This window comes from Salvelinus alpinus, chromosome 19 (genome assembly GCF_045679555.1).
Source record: "Salvelinus alpinus chromosome 19, SLU_Salpinus.1, whole genome shotgun sequence".
Classification (NCBI taxonomy): domain Eukaryota; kingdom Metazoa; phylum Chordata; class Actinopteri; order Salmoniformes; family Salmonidae; genus Salvelinus; species Salvelinus alpinus.
The window spans coordinates 44454186-44473725 of record NC_092104.1 but is presented as its reverse complement, the minus strand read 5'-3'; the positions used below and the strand labels follow the sequence as shown (position 1 = coordinate 44473725).

General features: G+C 43.7%; 1 protein-coding gene across 1 annotated transcript in view; it reads left to right on the top strand.

Moving 5' to 3' along the window:
* Nucleotides 1-19540, top strand: part of LOC139545729 (small G protein signaling modulator 1-like) — an 83932-nt gene that overhangs the window by 59609 nt on the left and 4783 nt on the right. The window contains exons 13-24 of the mRNA XM_071353807.1: nt 32-143; nt 344-408; nt 622-767; nt 1848-1976; nt 2060-2251; nt 2557-2628; nt 13442-15082; nt 15203-15327; nt 15492-15574; nt 16282-16391; nt 17994-18090; nt 18679-18846. Coding sequence (XP_071209908.1) covers nt 32-143; nt 344-408; nt 622-767; nt 1848-1976; nt 2060-2251; nt 2557-2628; nt 13442-15082; nt 15203-15327; nt 15492-15574; nt 16282-16391; nt 17994-18090; nt 18679-18846 — 2940 coding nt within the window. The remainder of the gene's footprint in view (nt 1-31; nt 144-343; nt 409-621; nt 768-1847; nt 1977-2059; nt 2252-2556; nt 2629-13441; nt 15083-15202; nt 15328-15491; nt 15575-16281; nt 16392-17993; nt 18091-18678; nt 18847-19540) is intronic.

Genomic DNA, 19540 nt, shown 5'->3' with positions numbered 1-19540 from the left:
TGATGCTTGTGTGTGTTGTTCTGTGATGCAGTGGCTCCAGAGCTGATGGACCAGGGGGCCAACATATGGAAGTCCTCCTACTCATCCTGTACCCAGGGCAGCTTCTCAGATGGAGGACCCCCCAACGGTTGCAACCATGAAAGGTTAGAGACGGACACACACTGGTGGTTACCCAGACATCATCCCTGGCCTTTACCGATCCCACTGACCTAAACTAGTATTTGAACCCGGGTCTGTGGAGCTCGTATCCTTCTCAGGTCAGTAGGATCGGTAAAGGCTGAAGATCGAAGAGGTGAAGGCATTATGGAGGACACTTTGATGTATATGCTGTTTCCCTCTGCAGAGCCCCTTTGAAGCTGCTGTGTGACCAAATGAAGTATCAGATAATCTCCCGGGCGTTCTACGGCTGTACGTGATTGTGAACACAACTCTTCTATATTTTTTACCCCTAGATGATTTGCAACGCGTTGCAATGGATTTGAATTTCAAACAGTTCATCAATTAGCCTAGCGTCCAACTATTAATTAGGTGTCGGATGTGGGATCGCCTTATTAAATACTTTATCACATAAAATCTCAGAAAGGAGGATCATTTGAAATCGGTTATGTTTTTATATTTCAGGGCTAGCTTATTGTCGTCAACTGTCCACTGTACGTACACACCTCTCGGCCCTGGTCAACCACACCATCGTGGCGCCCGATGTGCCCTGCGATGCCTTCACGGGCCTCACCGCTGAGGTGTGGCAGAGGTTCCTTCAGGACTGCACTGTAAGTATCACCATCACATTATTAGCAGCGTTGCTAACATCATCAGAGATACACACTGTACAGTACCAACCAGCCCAAACCCCCTGGCGACGAGATGCGCATGCACAGACGCACGCACGTACACATGCACATACACACACACACTCATCTATATTCACCCATTAATCATCAAATCACTCACACATTCTTACTCACACAACCAAACGTATGCACGGGTGACTAATGCCCTGCCATTAAGCTCAACAGCAGACATTTGCATGGGTGGGATTCAGTTGACTACTCAACCAATGGGAGGGATTCAGTTGACTAATCAACTAATGGGTGGGATTCAGTTGACTAATCAACCAATGGGTGGGATTCAGGTGAGGAATAATCTATCTAGTTCATCCAATCTGTGTTTGTACAGTCCTACTATTCAATCTGGGCATTTAGCTAAAATGGCTAGATTATGGGCTCCCGCACAGCGGTCTAAGGCACTGCATCTCAGTGCTTGAGGCGTCACTACAGACACCCTGGTTCGATTCCAGGCTGTATCACAACCGGCTGTGATTGGGAGTCCCATAGGGCGGCACACAATTGGCCCAGCGTCGTCCGGGTTTGGCCAGTGTAGGCTGTCATTGTAAATAAGAATTTGTTCTTAACTGATTTGCCTAGTTGAATAAAGGTTAAATATTTTTTTATTATACATTATTTAACAGTGAATTAGGACCCCCACTGACATCCAGTGGTACACAACCATTCTGCAGAATAACTGATCTACTCTAGATAAGCCACTGGCCTCCTTTTTTGGTTTTGTACACAATGTGTTCTTGTGAATTGTTTTATGTCAGTGTACTGTATATGTAAACTTTAGTCTATTCGTGTATGGGTACGTCACTGTGTGTACTGTACAGTATATTCCGACCTGGGCTCACCTGGCACAATGGAACCAATGGAATAGTCCTAAAAGTGAAACCCGCACTCCAGACAGGCTCAATCAAACTCACAAAACTAGTAACTACTACTGGTATTTGAACCCAAGTCTGTACAGAGGCCTTTCTATATCTCATTGACTGAGGCCTGTCCCTCTCTGCTCTCCAGGCCTATAACGAGCAGGAGCTGCTGCGCCTGGTGTACTTCGGCGGTGTTGATCCTTCGCTGCGTAAGGAGGTGTGGCCCTTCCTCCTGGGCCACTACCAGTTTGGCATGTCTGAGTCTGACAGGAAAGAGGTTGGTGTCACCCTTGCCATTTAAATGTCACCACCAAAACCCCTTGACCTCCAACCCCTGACCCTTGCCCTGTGACACTGCAGGTGGATGAGCAGGTGCGGGCGTACTACGAGCAGACCATGAGCGAGTGGCTGGGCTGCGAGGCCATCGTGCGGCAGCGGGAGAAGGAGCAGCATGCAGCGGCGCTGGCCAAGTGCTTGTCTGTCTCGGCCAGCGTGGATAATCCAAACCCTGTCCAGAGGCGGATGCACCATGACTCCAGCATCAGCAATGAGGTGACACACGCGCACGCTCACTCCTGTCCACACGCACACATAGTCTTGTGGCACACAGGATACCCGGTAGTCCAATATGTTGTTTTGACCAAGATGTTATATCTCCAACGCCTCAATACTATGAAAGTACAAAGCATATAGTGAAGTGTTAACTTGGGGCACCAATAGTACACTGCCTTTATTACAGTTACGTATCATTACATACAGGCCTACAGAATGACTTGTCCACGTTAGAATGTTGTGTTGTGCCAGGTTGTATTGACCTGCTTTCTCCCCTGCTGGTTCTCTGGTACTAACCATGCCAGTCCTCCCGGAGCTGCAGCTCAGACAGACAGAGCCTGGCTCGCCTGCAGAGTGACTCCAGCAGCAGCACCCAGGTACCCCTCATGCACTCTGAGAGTCCTATTAAATACTGTAGATGAAATGTTACATTGATTTTGTATGTCATTCTATCCCCCTCTATGCTCACATAATTAAAAGTAGCTATTATTCATAATAATTAACAATGCTAACACGCACAGGGCTGAATACACACTTGCCTGTATACAGGTGATTCTACAAAAGTTGAGCAAATTACAGTCCCATTCCCGCAAAAACAATTTAAAAAACGGTTAAGTCTCCAAACTTGGGACATTTATTTACATCATGATGTGTTCTAATTCAATCCAAGGCAATAACAAACATATTGTACAAAGTAATATAGTACATATTATAGTAAAAAGTAATTGTTTATATTGAGAGGTGGCTGTCCCAAACCCTGACTCCTAAACTTCAATTCATGATTTGAGTTGTATTATTACATTGAAATATACTGATCTAATAAGTCGTTTCGTTTCTTTTTAAACAGCTTTCTCAAAAAAGGCTGTCCCACTTTTTGATGTCACTACTGAAACACACATGTTAAACGACTTTAGAATAAATGTGCCTTAAGTCACACCCCTACAAATATCACCAGGTGATGAGATTGCACCAAACATGGTGAGTAGTCTGTCTGCAAACCTTTAGGAGAAAATCTGTGAGCAAGTTGGTAAATCTTCATGTATTTTTACAGTGTCACTAATGTATCAAGAAGTATAAGAAGTACACTTTTGTGACTAAAATATATGTTTGCTGGGATGCACATCCGTCCAAATGAAAGATAGCCAGACATATGTTAACTATGGGGATTCTTTTAAATACAAAATAAGTCAAAATTGTACAAACTGAAATGGTCACAACTGAGACAATTGACACCATAGAGATATATTTGTATCTGTGCCAGTATGGCGTTTGTGACAGCACGCGCAGCGCCATTGAGGATACATCCCTTTTAAAGTTGCATGTGACGTGCTCTACCAACTGAGCTACAGAGGACCACCATGTGGGTAGGGGACAAGTGTACACTTCAGGAAAAAGTGTAGAGTATTGAAATGTATAGCCAGCAGGGGGGCTCCAACCCAAATCTATTTGGCCAAAACATAGACGTCTATAATGTGCTCTACTGTACTGTACTATACTGTATACTACTGTACTCAAATTTACTCTATTTGAGTTTCTTACAATTGAAGAAAGGGCCCATGGACTCTTGATTTAGTGGTCTTGGTCTTGAGACATAACAAAAATAAAGTCTTAACTCACTGGGTCTGGATCTTGGGACCAATGTCCTGGTATAAATATTGGTCTTGGCCGGGATATTACCTTAGTCTTTGGTTTACAAACCATAAGCAACCCAATTTGAAGAAGACAATGCTCTCTGATGATTGGCTGATCACTCTCAACCCATAGCAATCCCCACCCATTGGACCCAAGTAATAATTGAAACATCTAACAACATCATTAATTGGATGCATAAGTAATTCAATCAATTAACACGTTTCAGATTCATACAGTCAACAGAGAACAATAGAGATTATATTTCTATAAATTCAGTTTTAAAAAATCTAGTTACATGGTATGCAAATAGCATTTATAAAATGTACAGTACCAGTCAAAAGTTTGGACACACCTAATCATTCAAAGGTTTTTCTTTATTTTTAATATTTTCTACATTGTAGAATAATAGTGAAAACATCAAAACTATGAAATAGTGTCACTACAGTCCCCGGTTCGATTCCAGGCTATATCACATCCAGCCGTGATTGGGAGTGTCACGGATCCCTCCGGAACTTTCATTACGCACACCTGTCCCCTATTCCCACTGATAAGTACTTGTAGAAGTGTGCCCTTTGGTTTCCATCCGTTGGTCCGTGTGAGTACCTGTGCTGTGTGGTTTGGGCTTTTGTGCCCTTGAGGATTGCGCAGATGATTACGGGTCTCGTCCCGTGGGATAATCATTGTGCACGTGTGTTATTTATTCGAGGTACTCCTCGCTCTTTTGTTTTGGGTTTCTACCTTGTGTTTTGTTACGTGTTTGTTTGGTCTTTGTCCCCTTGCCTTTACACGGAACGCTGTAATTTGGGCTTAATAAAAAACCCTATTACGCGTTCCTGCGCCTGTCTCCAGAATCTCTTCATACCAACGTGACAGGGTGTCTCATAGGGCGTTGCACAATTGGCCCAGCATCGTCTGGGTTTGGCCGAGGTAGTCTGTCATTATAAATAAGAATTTGTTCTTAACTTGCTTGCCTAGTTACATAAAAAATATTGGAATAAACACTCTTGGCATTCTCTCAACCAGCTTCATGAGGAATGCTTTTCCAACAGTCTTGAAGGAGTTCCCACATATGCTGATCACTTGTTGGCTGCTTTTCCTTTACACTGCGAACCAATTCATCCCAAACCATCTCACTTGGGTTGAGGTCGGGTGATTGTGGAGGCCAGGTCATCTGATGCAGCCCTCCATCACTCTCCTCAGTCAAATAGCCCTTACACAGCCTGGAGGTGTGTTTTGGGTCAAATTATAGTCCCACTAAGCGCAAATGGGATGGCATATTGCTGCAGAATACTGTGATAGCCATGCTGGTTAAGTGTGCCTTGAATTCTAAATAAATCACTAACAGTGTCACCAGCAAAGAAACCCCACACCATCACACCACCTCCTCCATTCTTCACGGTGGGAACCACACATGCGGAGATCAACCGTTCACCTACTCACAGAGACACGGCGGTTGGAACCAACATTTTTTAATTTGGACCAAAGGACAGATTTCCACCAGTCTAATGTCCATTGCTCGTGTTTCTTGGCCCAAGCAAATCTCTTCTTATTGGTGTCCTCTAGTAGTGGTTTCTTTGAAGCAATTTGACCATGATGGCCTGATTCACCCATTCTCCTCTAAATAGTTGATGTTGAGATGTGTCTGTTACTTGAACTCTGTGAAGCATTTATTTGGGCTGCAATCTGAGTTGCAGTTAACTCTAATTAACTTATCTCTGCAGCTGAGGTAACTCTGGGTCTTTCTTTCCTGTGGCGTTCCTCGTGAGAGCCAGTTTCATCATAGCGCTTGATGGTTTTTGTGACTGCACTTGAAGAAACTTTAAAAGTTCTTGACATTTTCCAGATTGACTGATGTTCATGTCTTCAAGTAATGATGGACTGTTGTTTCTCTTTGCTTATTTTAGCTGTTCTTGCCATAATAGCTATTTGTTTTTTCACCAGATAGGGCTATCTTCTGTATACAACCCCTACCTTGTCACAGCACAACTGATTGGCTCAAACACATTTAGAAGGAAAGAAATTCTACAAATGAACTTTTAACAAGGCACACCTGTTAATTGAAATGCATTCCAGGTGACTACCTCATGAAGCTGGTTGAGAGAATACCAAGAGTGTGCAAAGCTGTCATCAAGGCAAAGGGTGACTACTTTGAAGAATCTCAAATATAAAATACATTTAGCTTCGTTTTACACTATTTTGGTTACTACATGATTCCATGTGTTATTTCATAGTTTTGATGTCTTCACTATTATTCTACAATGTAGAAAATATCAAAAATAAAGAAAAACCCTTGAATGAGTAGGTGTGTCCAAACTTTTGACTTTTCTGCTACTGTATCTGTAATAAAAGGTTAATAAAAATAATTACTACTGCGCATGGTTCTCCCTTCATTGCAACTTTTTCACTATGTTTTGGTAGTGACACATTTAGTGGGGTGATAAGGAATTCAGGTAAATATTTCAAATAGGCAATACACTAAAAGTGTGTGACTAATATATACTGTATGTTGGAATAGTTTTTCTTCCAACCCCCAATTTGCACCACTTCTGTAGAATGACTCATACACTAAAGCTGCTTAGTCCCTCAATACTGAAAAGTGAACTGTAGAACGATTGTCTCGCAATCACTATTTTCATGGAAATATGTTGTATTATGGCTTCAAGATAAACATCTAAGAGCGCCTCCAAAAGCTAGAAATCGTTACGACACACAATTTGTTGCTTTTTTTCATACAAAAAATCTTTCAATTTTTGTCATTCATACAACTATGATATTCCTAATGTTTCAAACCTATTTAATTACTCTAGTCCGGGGTTTCCCAAACTCAGTCCTCGGGAACCAAAGGGGTGCGTGTTTTGGTTTTTGACAGCTTTGATCAGCTGTGTTAGGGCAAAAACCAAAATGTGCACAGAGTTCCGGAAAATTAAATAAATAAAAAAAATGATGGGGAAGGATAAAAATGATGGAATTCCAGTGTTGGTAGAAACAAATGTCAAAGCTGTGTCAAGTAAAGAAAAGCCAACTGTCCTAGGTGGTGCATTTGCAGTGGTTCATTGATGTCAGCACCTGTATGATGAGAGAAAGATGAGACGTTGGGAAAAGTTAAAAGGAGCATGGACATGTTTCAAAGAAAAAAGGGGAGTACGGAGAAGCTATGGATGCAGAGTTCTCCATGTATGATATGACAAGGGCGTTGGAGGGATGCGGACGGACTGCTCCTTTATAAGATAGGGTGTGTTATGTGATGTTTAACATGCACCGGACAGTGTGTTGGAAGGAGTGTTAGGGTTGTATAATAAGGTGCTGAGGACTGGGGTGATACCTGCTGGGTGGAAACGTGTGGTGGTCCAGAATTGTCAACGTGGTTTGAAGTGGACAATGGTACTTCTCTGGGAAGTGTGGTTAGTCCGGTGTTGTTCACCCTGATGGTAGATTATATATTTAAAAAGGTGGGACACGGACTTGGTGTGGCCTTGTATGCTGATGATGGGGCTGTATGGGAGAGAGGTAGGAATGTGAAATATGTGATGAGGAAGAAGCTGTGGGAGATGTGGAAGATTGGTCTCTAACATGGTGGTTTAGGACGTTCTGTGGCCAAGACCTGCTTTATGGTGTTTGTATAGGAGGAAGGTTAAAGATGTTAGGCTGCAAATATACGTTCAGGATATAGATCGGGTGTCTGAGTTGAAGTATTTAGGGTATGTGGTTTGATGAGAGGCTTACGTGGAAGAGACATGTTGAGTATATTGAAAATAGGGGAGGAAGGTGTTGAACCTCATGAGGGCAGTGGCAGGATATGATTGGGGGTTGTATAGACAAACACTGTTGTGTATGTATCAGGCATTGATCAGGTCATTTTAAGGATTATGGGTGCTTTGTATATGGATCGGCAGCCAAAACGGTACTACAGCGCCTGGATAGGATACAGTCAAGGGCCCTGAGAGTGTGTGTTGGTGCTTTCAGGACGACACCTGTTGAGGCATTGCAGGTGGATAGTGGGGAACTGGCACTGAGGATAAAGCGGGACAAACTTGCATTAGCGTACTCGGAAAGGTTGAAAAGGAGTTCAGAAAGATATGTTGGGACCGAGGAGTGGGTAAGCAGAAGGCGTACGGGTGGACAATTGGGCAGAAAGTGGTAGAATATGGACTAGGGGAGAGCGAGATAGGGCCGTCAATTGCATTGGGGAACGTTCCTCCGAGGTTGTTTCCGAAACCAAGTGTAGCTGTGGATATGATTGAGGGAAGGAGAGAATGGGGTGAGGACATGAGACGGCGTGTGGAGATGTATACATATATACACACTACCGTTCAAAAGTTTGGGGTCACTTAGAAATGTCCTTGTTTTTGAAAGAAAAGCAAATTTATTGTCCATTTTAAATTAACATCAAATTGATCAGAAATACAGTGTAGACATTGTTAATGTTGTAAATGACTATTGTAGTTGGAAACGGCTGATTTTTAATGGAATATCTACATAGGCTTACAGAGGCCCATTATCAGCAAACATCACTCCTGTGTTCCAATGGCACGTTGTGTTAGCTAATCCAAGTTTATCATTTTAAAAGGCTAATTGATCATTAGAAAACCCTTTTGCAATTATGTTAGCACAGCTGAAAGCTGTTATGCTGATTAAAGAAGCAATAAAACTGGCCTTCTTTAGACTAGTTGAGTATCTGGAGCATCAACATTTATGGGTTCGATTACAGGCTCAAAATGTCCAGAAACAAAGAACTTTCTTCTGTATCTCGTCAGTCTATTCATTCTGAGAAATGAAGACTATTCGATGTGAGAAATTGACAAGAAACTGAAGATCTCGAACACTGTGTACTACTCCCTTCACAGAACAGCGCAAACTGGCTCTAACCAGAATAGAAAGAGGAGTGGGAGGCCCCGGTGCACAACTGAGCAAGAGGACAAGTACATTAGAGTGTCTAGTTTGACAAACAGACACCTCACAAGTCCTCAGCTAGCAGCTTCATTAAACAGTATCCGCAAAACACTAGTGTGTGTGTGTATGTATGTATGTATGTATGTATGTATGTATGTATGTATGTATGTATGTATGTATGTATGTATGTATGTATGTATATATATATATATATATATATATATGTATATATGTATATGTATATATATATATGCGTGTGTGTATGTGTATATACAGTTGAAGTTTACATACACCTTAGCCAAATACATTTAAACTCAGTTTTTCACAATTCCTGACATTTAATCCTAGTAAAGATTCCCTGTCTTAGGTCAGGTAGGATCACCACTTTATTTTAAGAATGCGAAATATCAGAAAAGTAGTAGAGAATGGTTTATTTCAGTTTTAATTTCTTTCATCACATTCCCAGTGGGTCAGAAGTTTACATACACTCAATTATTATTTGGTAGCATGGCCTTCAAATTGTTTAACTTGGGTAAAACGTTTCGGGTAGCCTTCCACAAGCTTCCCACAATAAGCTGGGTGAATTTTGTCCCATTCCTTCTGACAGAGCTGGTGTAACTGAGTCAGGTTTGTAGGCCTCCTTGCTCGCACACGCTTTTTCAGTTCTGCCCACAAATTTTCTATGGGATTGAGGTCAGGACTTTGTGATGGCCACTCCAATACCTTGACTTTGTTGTCCTTAAGCCATTTTGCCACATCTTTGGAAGTATGGTTGGGGTCTTTGTCCATTTGGAAGACCCATTTGTGACCAAGCTTTAACTTCCTGACTGTTGTTTTGAGATGTTGCTTCAATATATATTGTCCTACCTCATGATGCCATCTATTTTGTGAAGTGCACCAGTCCCTCCTGCAGCAAAGCACCCCCACAACATGATGCTGCCACCCCCAACACGGTTGGGATGGTGTTCTTCGGCTTGCAAGCTTCCCGCTTTTTCCTCCGAACATAACAATGGTCATTATGGCCTAACAGTTCTATTTTTGTTTCATCAGACCAGAGGACATTTCTCCAAAAAGTACGATCTTTGTCCCCATGTGCAGTTGCAAACCGTAGTCTGGCTTTTTTATGGCGGTTTTGGAGCAGTGGCTTCTTCCTTGCTGAGTGGCCATTCAGGTTAGGTCGATATAGGACTCGTTTTACTGTGGATATAGATACTTAAGTATGTGTTTTCTCAGACATCTTCACAAGGTCCTTTGTTGTTGTTCTGGGATTGATTTGCACTTTTCGCACCAAAGTACGTTCATCTCTAGGAGACCGAACACGTCTCCTTCCTGAGCGGTATGACGGCCGCATGGTCCCATGGTGTTTATACTTGCGTACTATTGTTTGTACAGATGAACGTGGTACCTTCAGGCGTTTGGAAATTGCTTCCTAGGATGAACCAGACTTGTGGAGGTCTACCATTTTTTTTCTGAGGTCTTGGCTGATTTCTTTTGATTTTCCCATGATGTCAAGCAAAGAAACTTGAAGATAGGCATTGAAATATCCACAGGTACACCTCCAATTGACTGAAATTATGTCAATTAGCCTATCAGAAGCTTCTAAAGCCATGACATAATTTTCTGGAATTTTCAGAAAGGCATAGTGTATGTAAACTTCTGACCCACTGGAATTGTGATACAGTGAATTCTAAGTGAAATAATCTGTCTGTAAGCAATTGTTGGAAAAACTACTTGTGTCATGCACAAAGTAGATGTCCTAACTGACTTGCCAAAACTATAGTTTGTTATCAAGAAATTTGTGGAGTGGTTAAAAAATGAGTTTTAATGACTCCAACCTAAGTGGATGTAACTTCCGACTTAAACTGTATATATATAGTGGGGAGAACAAGTATTTGATACACTGCCGATTTTGCAGGTTTTCCTACTTACAAAGCATGTAGAGGTCTGTAATTTTTATCACAGGTACACTTCAACTGTGAGAGACGGAATCTAAAACAAAAATCCAGAAAATCACATTGTATGATTTTTAAGTAATTAATTTGCATTTTATTGCATGACATAAGTATTTGATACATCAGAAAAGCAGAATTTAATATTTGGTACAGAAACCTTTGTTTGCAATTACAGAGATCATACGTTTCCTGTAGTTCTTGACCAGGTTTGCACACACTGCAGCAGGGATTTTGGCCCACTCCTCCATACAGACCTTCTCCAGATCCTTCAGGTTTCGGGGCTGTCGCTGGGCAATACGGACTTTCAGCTCCCTCCAAAGATTTTCTATTGGGTTCAGGTCTGGAGACTGGCTAGGCCACTCCAGGACCTTGAGATGCTTCTTACGGAGCCACTCCTTAGTTGCCCTGGCTGTGTGTTTCGGGTCGTTGTCATGCTGGAAGACCCAGCCACGACCTATCTTCAATGCTCTTACTGAGGGAAGGAGGTTGTTGGCCAAGATCTCGCGATGCATGGCCCCATCCATCCTCCCCTCAATACGGTGCAGTCGTCCTGTCCCCTTTGCAGAAAAGCATCCCCAAGAATGATGTTTCCACCTCCAAGCTTCACGGTTAGGATGGTGTTCTTGGGGTTGTACTAATCCTTCTTCTTCCTCCAAACACGGCGAGTGGAGTTTAGACCAAAAAGCTCTATTTTTGTCTCATCAGACCACATGACCTTCTCCAATTCCTCCTCTGGATCATCCAGATGGTCATTGGCAAACTTCAGACGGGCCTGGACATGCGCTGGCTTGAGCAGGGGGACCTTGCGTGCGCTGCAGGATTTTAATCCATGACGGCGTAGTGTGTTACTAATGGTTTTCTTTGAGACTGTGGTCCCAGCTCTCTTCAGGTCATTGACCAGGTCCTGCCGTGTAGTTCTGGGCTGATCCCTCACCTTCCTCATGATCATTGATGCCCCACGAGGTGAGATCTTGCATGGAGCCCCAGACCGAGGGTGATTGACCGTCATCTTGAACTTCTTCCATTTTCTAATAATTGCGCCAACAGTTGTTGCCTTCTCACCAAGCTGCTTACCTATTGTCCTGTAGCCCATCCCAGCCTTGTGCAGGTCTACAATTTTATCCCTGATGTCCTTACACAGCTCTCTGGTCTTGGCCATTGTGGAGAGGTTGGAGTCTGTTTGATTGAGTGGGTGGACAGGTGTCTTTTATACAGGTAACGAGTTCAAACAGGTGCAGTTAATACAGGTAATGCGTGGAGAACAGGAGGGCTTCTTAAGGAAAAACTAACAGGTCTGTGAGAGCCGGAATTCTTACTGGTTGGTAGGTGATCAAATACTTATGTCATGCAATAAAATGCGAATTAATTACTTAAAAATCATACAATGTGATTTTCTGGATTTTTGTTTTAAATTCCGTCTCTCACAGTTGAAGTGTACCTATGATAAAAAATTACAGACCTCTACATGCTTTGTAAGTAGGAAAACCTGCAAAATCGGCAGTGTATCAAATACTTGTTCTCCCCACTGTATATATATTTTTTATAAAATCGTTTTGTATTTGTTTTTAAGGATATATATATATATATACAGATGGTTCAAAGGATCCAGTCAGTGGTAGGGTGGGGGCAGGAGTGTATATCCCAGATTTCAATGTTAGAGTATGTAAGCGATTAACTGATTATGTGTCAGTGTAGGTTGCCGAGTTGATGGCCATGATTATAGGTTTGAGATGGGTGGAGGAGGTGAAACCATTCAGAGTGGTGATCTGTCCTGATTCAGCTGCAGTGTTGAGTAGTGTGAAGACAGGCAGGTCGGATAGGGGAGACTTGTGTATGGAGATGATGGAGCTGTTAATGGGATTGGAGAGGATGGGAGTGGTGGTAAGCTTTTGTTGGGTTCCTCCCCAAGTGGGTGTGGAGGGTAATGAGAAGGCTGATGTGGTGGCTAAGAGTGCGGTGAGGAGAGAGGGTAGATATTCAGGTCCTGATGGGCCGTAGGGAAGTTAAGTCCTTTATCCAGGCAAAAGGGATCGATCTTTGGCAAAGCGAGTGGGATGCTAATAGTGAGGGGAGGCAATTTTATTGCGTGCACCAGTCAGCTAAGGAAGAGGTGGGGAGCATGGGATGTCGTGCTGAATAGACTACAGTTTGGGCACACGGGTTTGAACGCCATTTTGTGGATGATTGGGAGACATGAAACAGGTCTGTGTGATGAGTGTTTAATGGAGGAAACGGTGGACCATGTGTTGATATTTTGTGAACTGTATGACGTAGATAGGGAGAGATTGTGTGAAAGGGTTAGAGAGGCTTGACGGGGTTGGGGTTTAGGTAGTGTAGTGGGGGGAGGAAGGGGAGGGAAATGTTGTCTAGGGCTCTATTTCACTTTCTTAGAGAAAATTGAATGAGGTAGGCCGTGACTGGCCTCACACTCCAGTACAGTAGGTGGCGGTGTATGCACCTTAAAAATTGTATGCGATCCACCAACCCAATCTCAAAGAAGAAGAAGAAAAGTTTGGGAAACCCTGCTCTAGTCTATTACAGTTATATTGATATTGTTATATTATGCGTAAAGGGATATTTTGCTTTTTTGAACCAGTATTCCTCAACCCCACACTATCTCGCCTGCTCAACCCCACTTTCTCTCGCCTGCTAGTTCTTCAGTTCACATCCTCCCATCCCTTAGACTAGCCTGCTTCCCTTTGGCTTGTTCTTTTAGGTGTTTGAGTCTGTGGAGGAGGTGGATCAGATCGAGACCGAGCCCAAGAGCAAAGAGGCCAAACAGGTGCCCAAGATCCCCAATGGAGGAGCCCTGCCCAACGGGACCAGCTCCCCAGACTCGGGGCACCCCTCCTCTCGCAACTTCTCAGTCACCTCGGGCCTGTCAGACCGCTCTCTGAGCACAGAGGACAGCACTGCACCTGACACCACCCCTAAAAACATCACCAGCACTCCTCCACAGTTGGCCCCAGCCCCACAGAGCCCAGTCAAAGCCCATGAGGAAGAGTTGGAGGCAGACAGCCCAAAAGCCCAACCCCCGGCCCTGCAGGAGGAGAAGGACCTCCAGGCCAAGGACCCATCAGAGAAGGAGGAAAAAGAGAGTGCGACCGAAGTGACCCAGAAGATTGAGGGCAACGAAAAAGAAGTGCCAGATATAGAAATAGACAAAAATATAGTGACAGTAGAGCCAGTGGAAACAGAAATGCCAGAAGTAGAAATTGACAAAAAGACAGAGAAGACAGAGGTGCCAGAGATTGAAATGGACAAAAAAACTGAGACAAGGGAGGACAAGGCAGCAGACCTAGGTGCGTTAGAGAGCCAGAAAATAGAGGCAGAAAATACTTCCGTGACTGAACCTGCCGAGACAGAAGAGGTAAGGATCAATGAAAAGGGGGACATTGAGTTACCGAAAGCAGAAGTGGATGCTGTAGAAGAAAGGGTGGAGTCCAAAACAGATGAGTTCAAAACAACGGAGGCTAAAGTGCCTGAGACCGAAGTGGTGAAAATGTTGGATGGAGAGCCAACCATGCTAGCAGACACAGAGGAGTTGCAGTCACTGGTACCAGAGACATTGAAAACTCGAGAGTCAAGAGAAACCGAAGACGAAGGATCAGAACCAGAGTCTGTAGATCCAGAAAAGAATGAAACATCCCAAACAAACCATAGAGAGCCAAAAGAGGAGAAGGCATTGACATCAACGATGACTGCAGAAGCAATGGAGGACAAGACATCAGAACTCGAGGATGAGCGAACTTCAGAGGCTGGAGAAACAAAGAGTGCTGAAACATCAGAAGTGAAGGAAGCCGAAGGAAAGACTATGGAAAAGACAGAAACTCAGAAAGAAGTAGAAGCCAATGAGACTTTAAAATTTGAAGAGGTAACCGAAAATGTGGAGGACATTATAAAATCTAAGGAAGTGGGAAAAAGCGAGGAGGAGGAGACCAAGCGGCCAGAGACGGAGAGGAATATAAGCCCCGAGGCAGACGCAAGGGTGGCAAGGGCAATGGAAGCATTTGGTAGCACCACCCAGAGTGAGGAGGCTCTGGCCACCACAGAATCTGAGGAGTCTCCTTCAGCCATTGAGATGGCAAAAGTCTCCATTGCCCCACTGTGGGACAGGATGGGTCCGTGCGCTAGTTCCGGGGTCGGGGCTGCTCTCTCTGAGGGCTCAGTCCCCCATCTGGAGCTCCAACTGGAGGAGGAGGAGCAGTGCAAAACCAGCCCAGAGGGCACAGAGTCCAACTTGTCTGAGGAGCCTGAGATGGAGAGCATCTACCCACAAATTGACTCACTGACCGTGGGCAGACAGCTGAAAAACGAGGACATCTCTCCAGTGTCATCCATCGGAACCACCTATTCTGTAGGCACTTGGCATTTTATTTTCAGAATAATCAAGATTTATTTTGGTTTTTGGTTTTACAGTTACGAGTAAGTTATGCTTTAACATTTTGTGTGTGGGGGGGTTGCGCCTTTGTTGTAGCAAGAGCTTTTGGACATGTACACGATGAACCTGCACCGCATTGAGAAGGATGTCCAGCGATGTGACAGAAACTACTGGTACTTTACCCCTGCCAACCTGGAGAAACTGCGCAACATCATGTGCAGGTAAAATAAAAACCATGTCTTTCATGATTCTCTAGTGCTCTTTTGCAGAAAGGTTTGGAAATAATCTATGACTCATTATGTTATGTGTGGAGCTCAATGTCAAATGGGAAAATAGGAAGAATGAATGAGTTACACCCACACATGATGCTGACTTCTCTTCTCAGCTATATCTGGCAGCACCTGGAGATTGGCTATGTGCAGGGCATGTGTGACCTGCTGGCTCCCCTCCTTGTCATTCTGGATGATGGTGAGTTAACCCCGTTGAGTCAAGGCTGTTCCTCCCTCACTCTCCTCCTTGGTATTTGCGATATGAATTCTGCGATGGAAGAAAAATGTGTCAACCTTCAAGATTATTTTGCCTTCGGAAATTTGATTTGATCAGTCCTTTTTTTAACTCGCACACATACAGATGTAGGATCTTAATTCGATCACTCTTTTGTTGCTGAAAATTGCAGGAAGTGCAGATGAGCTTCGTGATTGACATAATTTCACTGAAAACCCACACTAACGCACGGTTACATTAACGGTATTTCACTTCATGTAGTCTACTTTTGGCCAGTTAATAGCCTAACCACCGATCAAGGAACATAACGGACTAAACATTCAAATCCTGTTTCGACAGGATTACTTTTCTGTGGCAATAGGTCAAATTAAGATTCTACATAAGCTTAGTCAAACAACAATCAGTCAATGAAACTCATCATAGACTAGCTCTATATCATACGGCGGTATTGGAATGTAAAGAAAGAGTACAATGAATATAATCTTATGAAACAGAGGACAGGGATACTGTTGTGCTTCGGGGAGGACAGCAGAAATGGCGATGGAAGTGGACCGCTCAACATTTCTCTGTCTTTCCTCAATCTCTCTCCTGGTCTTTCCTCATCTCTCCCTGTGTCTTTTTTCTCTCTTTCTCTCTCACTCTCACTCTCACACTCACTCACTCTTACTCAGAGGCCATGGCCTTCAGCTGTTTCACTGAGCTCATGAAGCGGATGAATCAGAACTTCCCCCATGGCGGTGGCATGGACACTCAATTTGCCAACATGCGCTCTCTCATCCAGGTGAGGCCACAGAGACACTTTGTAACTTCTATATATACACTAATGTATGTATTCAGACCCTTGACTTTTTCCACATTTTGTTACATTACAGCTTTATTCTAAAATGAAGGGAAAAAACCATTTAATTCATCAATCTACACACAATAGTCCATAATGACGAAGCAAAAACAGGTTTTTAGAAATGTTTGCACATTTTTTGTAAATGTATACAAAAATAAACTGAAAAATCACATTTACATTTAGTATTCAGACCCTTTACAGTTTTTTTAGGTATAACGCTACAAGCTTGGCACACCTATATTTGGGGAGTTTCTCCCATTCTTCTCTGCAGAGCCTCTCAAGCTCTGTCAGGTTGGATGGGGAGCATCTCGGCACAGCTATTGTCAGATGTCTCCAGAGATGTTCTATCGGGTTCAAGTCTGGGCTCTGGCTGGGCCACTTAAGGACATTCAGAGACTTTTCCCGAAGCCACTCCTGCGTTGTCTTGGCTATGTGCTTAGGGTCGTTGTCCTGTTGGAAGTTGAACCTTCGCCCCCAGTCTGAGGTCCTGAGCGCTCTGGAGCAGGCTTTCATCAAGGATCTCTCTGTACTTGGCTCTGTTCGTTTTTCCCTCGATCCTGACTAGTCTCCCAGTCCATGCCACTGAAAAACATCCCCACAGCATGATGCTGCCACCACCATGCTTCACTGTAGGTATGGTGCCAGGTTTCCTCCAGACATGACGCTTGGCATTCAGGCCAAAGAGTTCAATCTTGGTTTCATCAGACCAGAAAATCTTGTTTCTCGTGGTCTGAGAGTCCTTTAGGTGCCTTTTGGCAAACTGCAAGCAGGCTGTCATGTGCCTTTTACTGAGGAGTGGCTTCCGTCTGGTCACTTTACAATAAAGGCCTGATTGGTGGAGTGCTGCAGAGATGGTTGTACTTCTGGAAGGTTCTCCAATCTCCAGAGAGGAACTCTGGAGCTCTGTCAGAGTGACCATCGGGTTCTTGGTCACCTCCCTGACCAAGGCCCTTCTCCCCGATTGCTCAGTTTGGGCGGACGGACAGTTCTAGGAAGAGTCTTGGTGGTTCCTAACTTCTTCCAATTAATAATGATGGAGGACACTGTGTCCTTGGGGACCTTCAACGCTGAATACATTTTTCGGTACCCTTCCCCAGATCTGTGTCTCGAAACAATCCTGTCTCTGAGCTCTACGGACATTTCCTTAATGACTTGGTTTTTGCTCTGACATGCACTGTCAACTGTGAGACCTTATAGAGCCAGGTGTGTGCCTTTCCATATCATGTCCAATCAATTAAATTGACCACAGAAACATCTCAAGGATGATCAATGGAAACAGGATGCACCAACAAAGGAGGGACCAACTCCATATTAACTCCCATTATACTTTTAGTCAAATAGTGTATATTTTGGCATGCATCCAGTTGTTTTCATGAATAGTAGGATACAGTGAATATAACACATCCAACTTTGTTCTCCACTAACTTCCCCCTCCTCTCTTCCCGACCCTTTTCCTCTACTCCCCCCAACCCATCCCTCTTCCTTCAACTGTCTGTGTGCCCTCTCTCCTACTCCTTCCTCTCTCCTCTTACCTCTCTGTAGATCCTGGATTCGGAGCTCTTTGAGCTCATGCACCAAAATGGCGACTACACCCACTTCTACTTCTGCTACCGATGGTTCCTTCTAGACTTAAAGCGTGGTAATAATGACATCCTGCTATTAGGGGATTTTATACCATAGCAAATGCCAATTAAACTTAGGGGAGAGTGTTTTCATACCGTCAACCAAATGTCAAACAGCAAAGAGGAAGGCTAACAAGACCTAGTTCTAATGAGCCGTTTCCACATAAAAGATATGGCAGGCAGTAAGATCACTCAGGAAAAACAGGCCCACCTGGGTAACTAGGAGGCCCTGCCTTGGTTGGGTAACTGATTCAGGGTCAGCCCTAGCCTTTTGGGGGCCCTAAGCGAGAATTGGTTGGGGGGCCTACCCACCTGGCAGGGAAAATATTTTAGTTGCCCCCCCCCCCTCTTGACGGCGGAGAGAGAGTTCATTTTCTGCAATTGTACACATTTTGCCATGGGGCGGAGAGTCATTTTTTTTTTTCGTTTTAAAGCCAATTACCTGAAATTCGACACATTTTGCCATGACTTATGCCATGTTATTGATATCTGAGTGAGAGTGACTAACAACATCAATGGGGGCCACCCGGGGCCTATGATTTGTTAATCCGGCTCTGCCATACCACACCTGACTTCTGCATCCACTGTATCTTTTTCTCTCTCAGAGCTGGTGTATGACGATGTGTTTGCGGTGTGGGAGACCATCTGGGCAGCGAAGTACGCCTCCTCTGGCCACTTTGTCCTCTTCATCGCTCTGGCACTGGTGGAGGTCTACCGGGACATCATTCTGGAGAACAACATGGACTTCACCGACATCATTAAGTTTTTCAACGGTACATTGTCTTAACAATGAATCAACATTCATTCAATTGTTTGTGGAGCATTGGAAGTCTGGAGTCTTTCTTCATACAGTTGCACTAGTTTAAAAGTTACCCATCACCGCGACGCAGGTGGTTTTAAGAAGATCAAACTTAAATCGAGCCTGCTCCCACAGTGCTACAGTGTGACGCTAGCAAAAAAAAACGAAAACATTTCAACCAGCATATCGAGAGTTTAGGACAGTGGAATCACAGTGGAGTCAACACTACGTGTTGTTGTTACTCGACTGTCGAGTTGATTTCCGTTAACTCTATGAGTGAAAAAGACATGGGTGGGGCCTCATTATTCTTCCCAGAATGCTTTGTTGCAGGTAGATTTTGTTTAATAGATTGTTTTAGTATCTACGTTTCTGCATGCACATTGATTGATTAATTGATCTTATACGATACAAAGATAAATAACTTACATTTTTCTAAACGAATCCAATCTGTAAATGGTTGGATTTATTGCACCTGTTACTAAAATGGTTGTTCCAGTTTAGATGGTTTAGGTAGTCTTGTTTATCAAGTCCTTCACCATTGCAGTCATTCTGAATGCAGGTTGTGGGTGATAAAATATTCATAGTGTTGAATATCCTCGCTCTGGCTGGATTCCAATAGGAATTACTAATCACTTCACTAACCATCTTATTGTGACATGCAGGTCAGA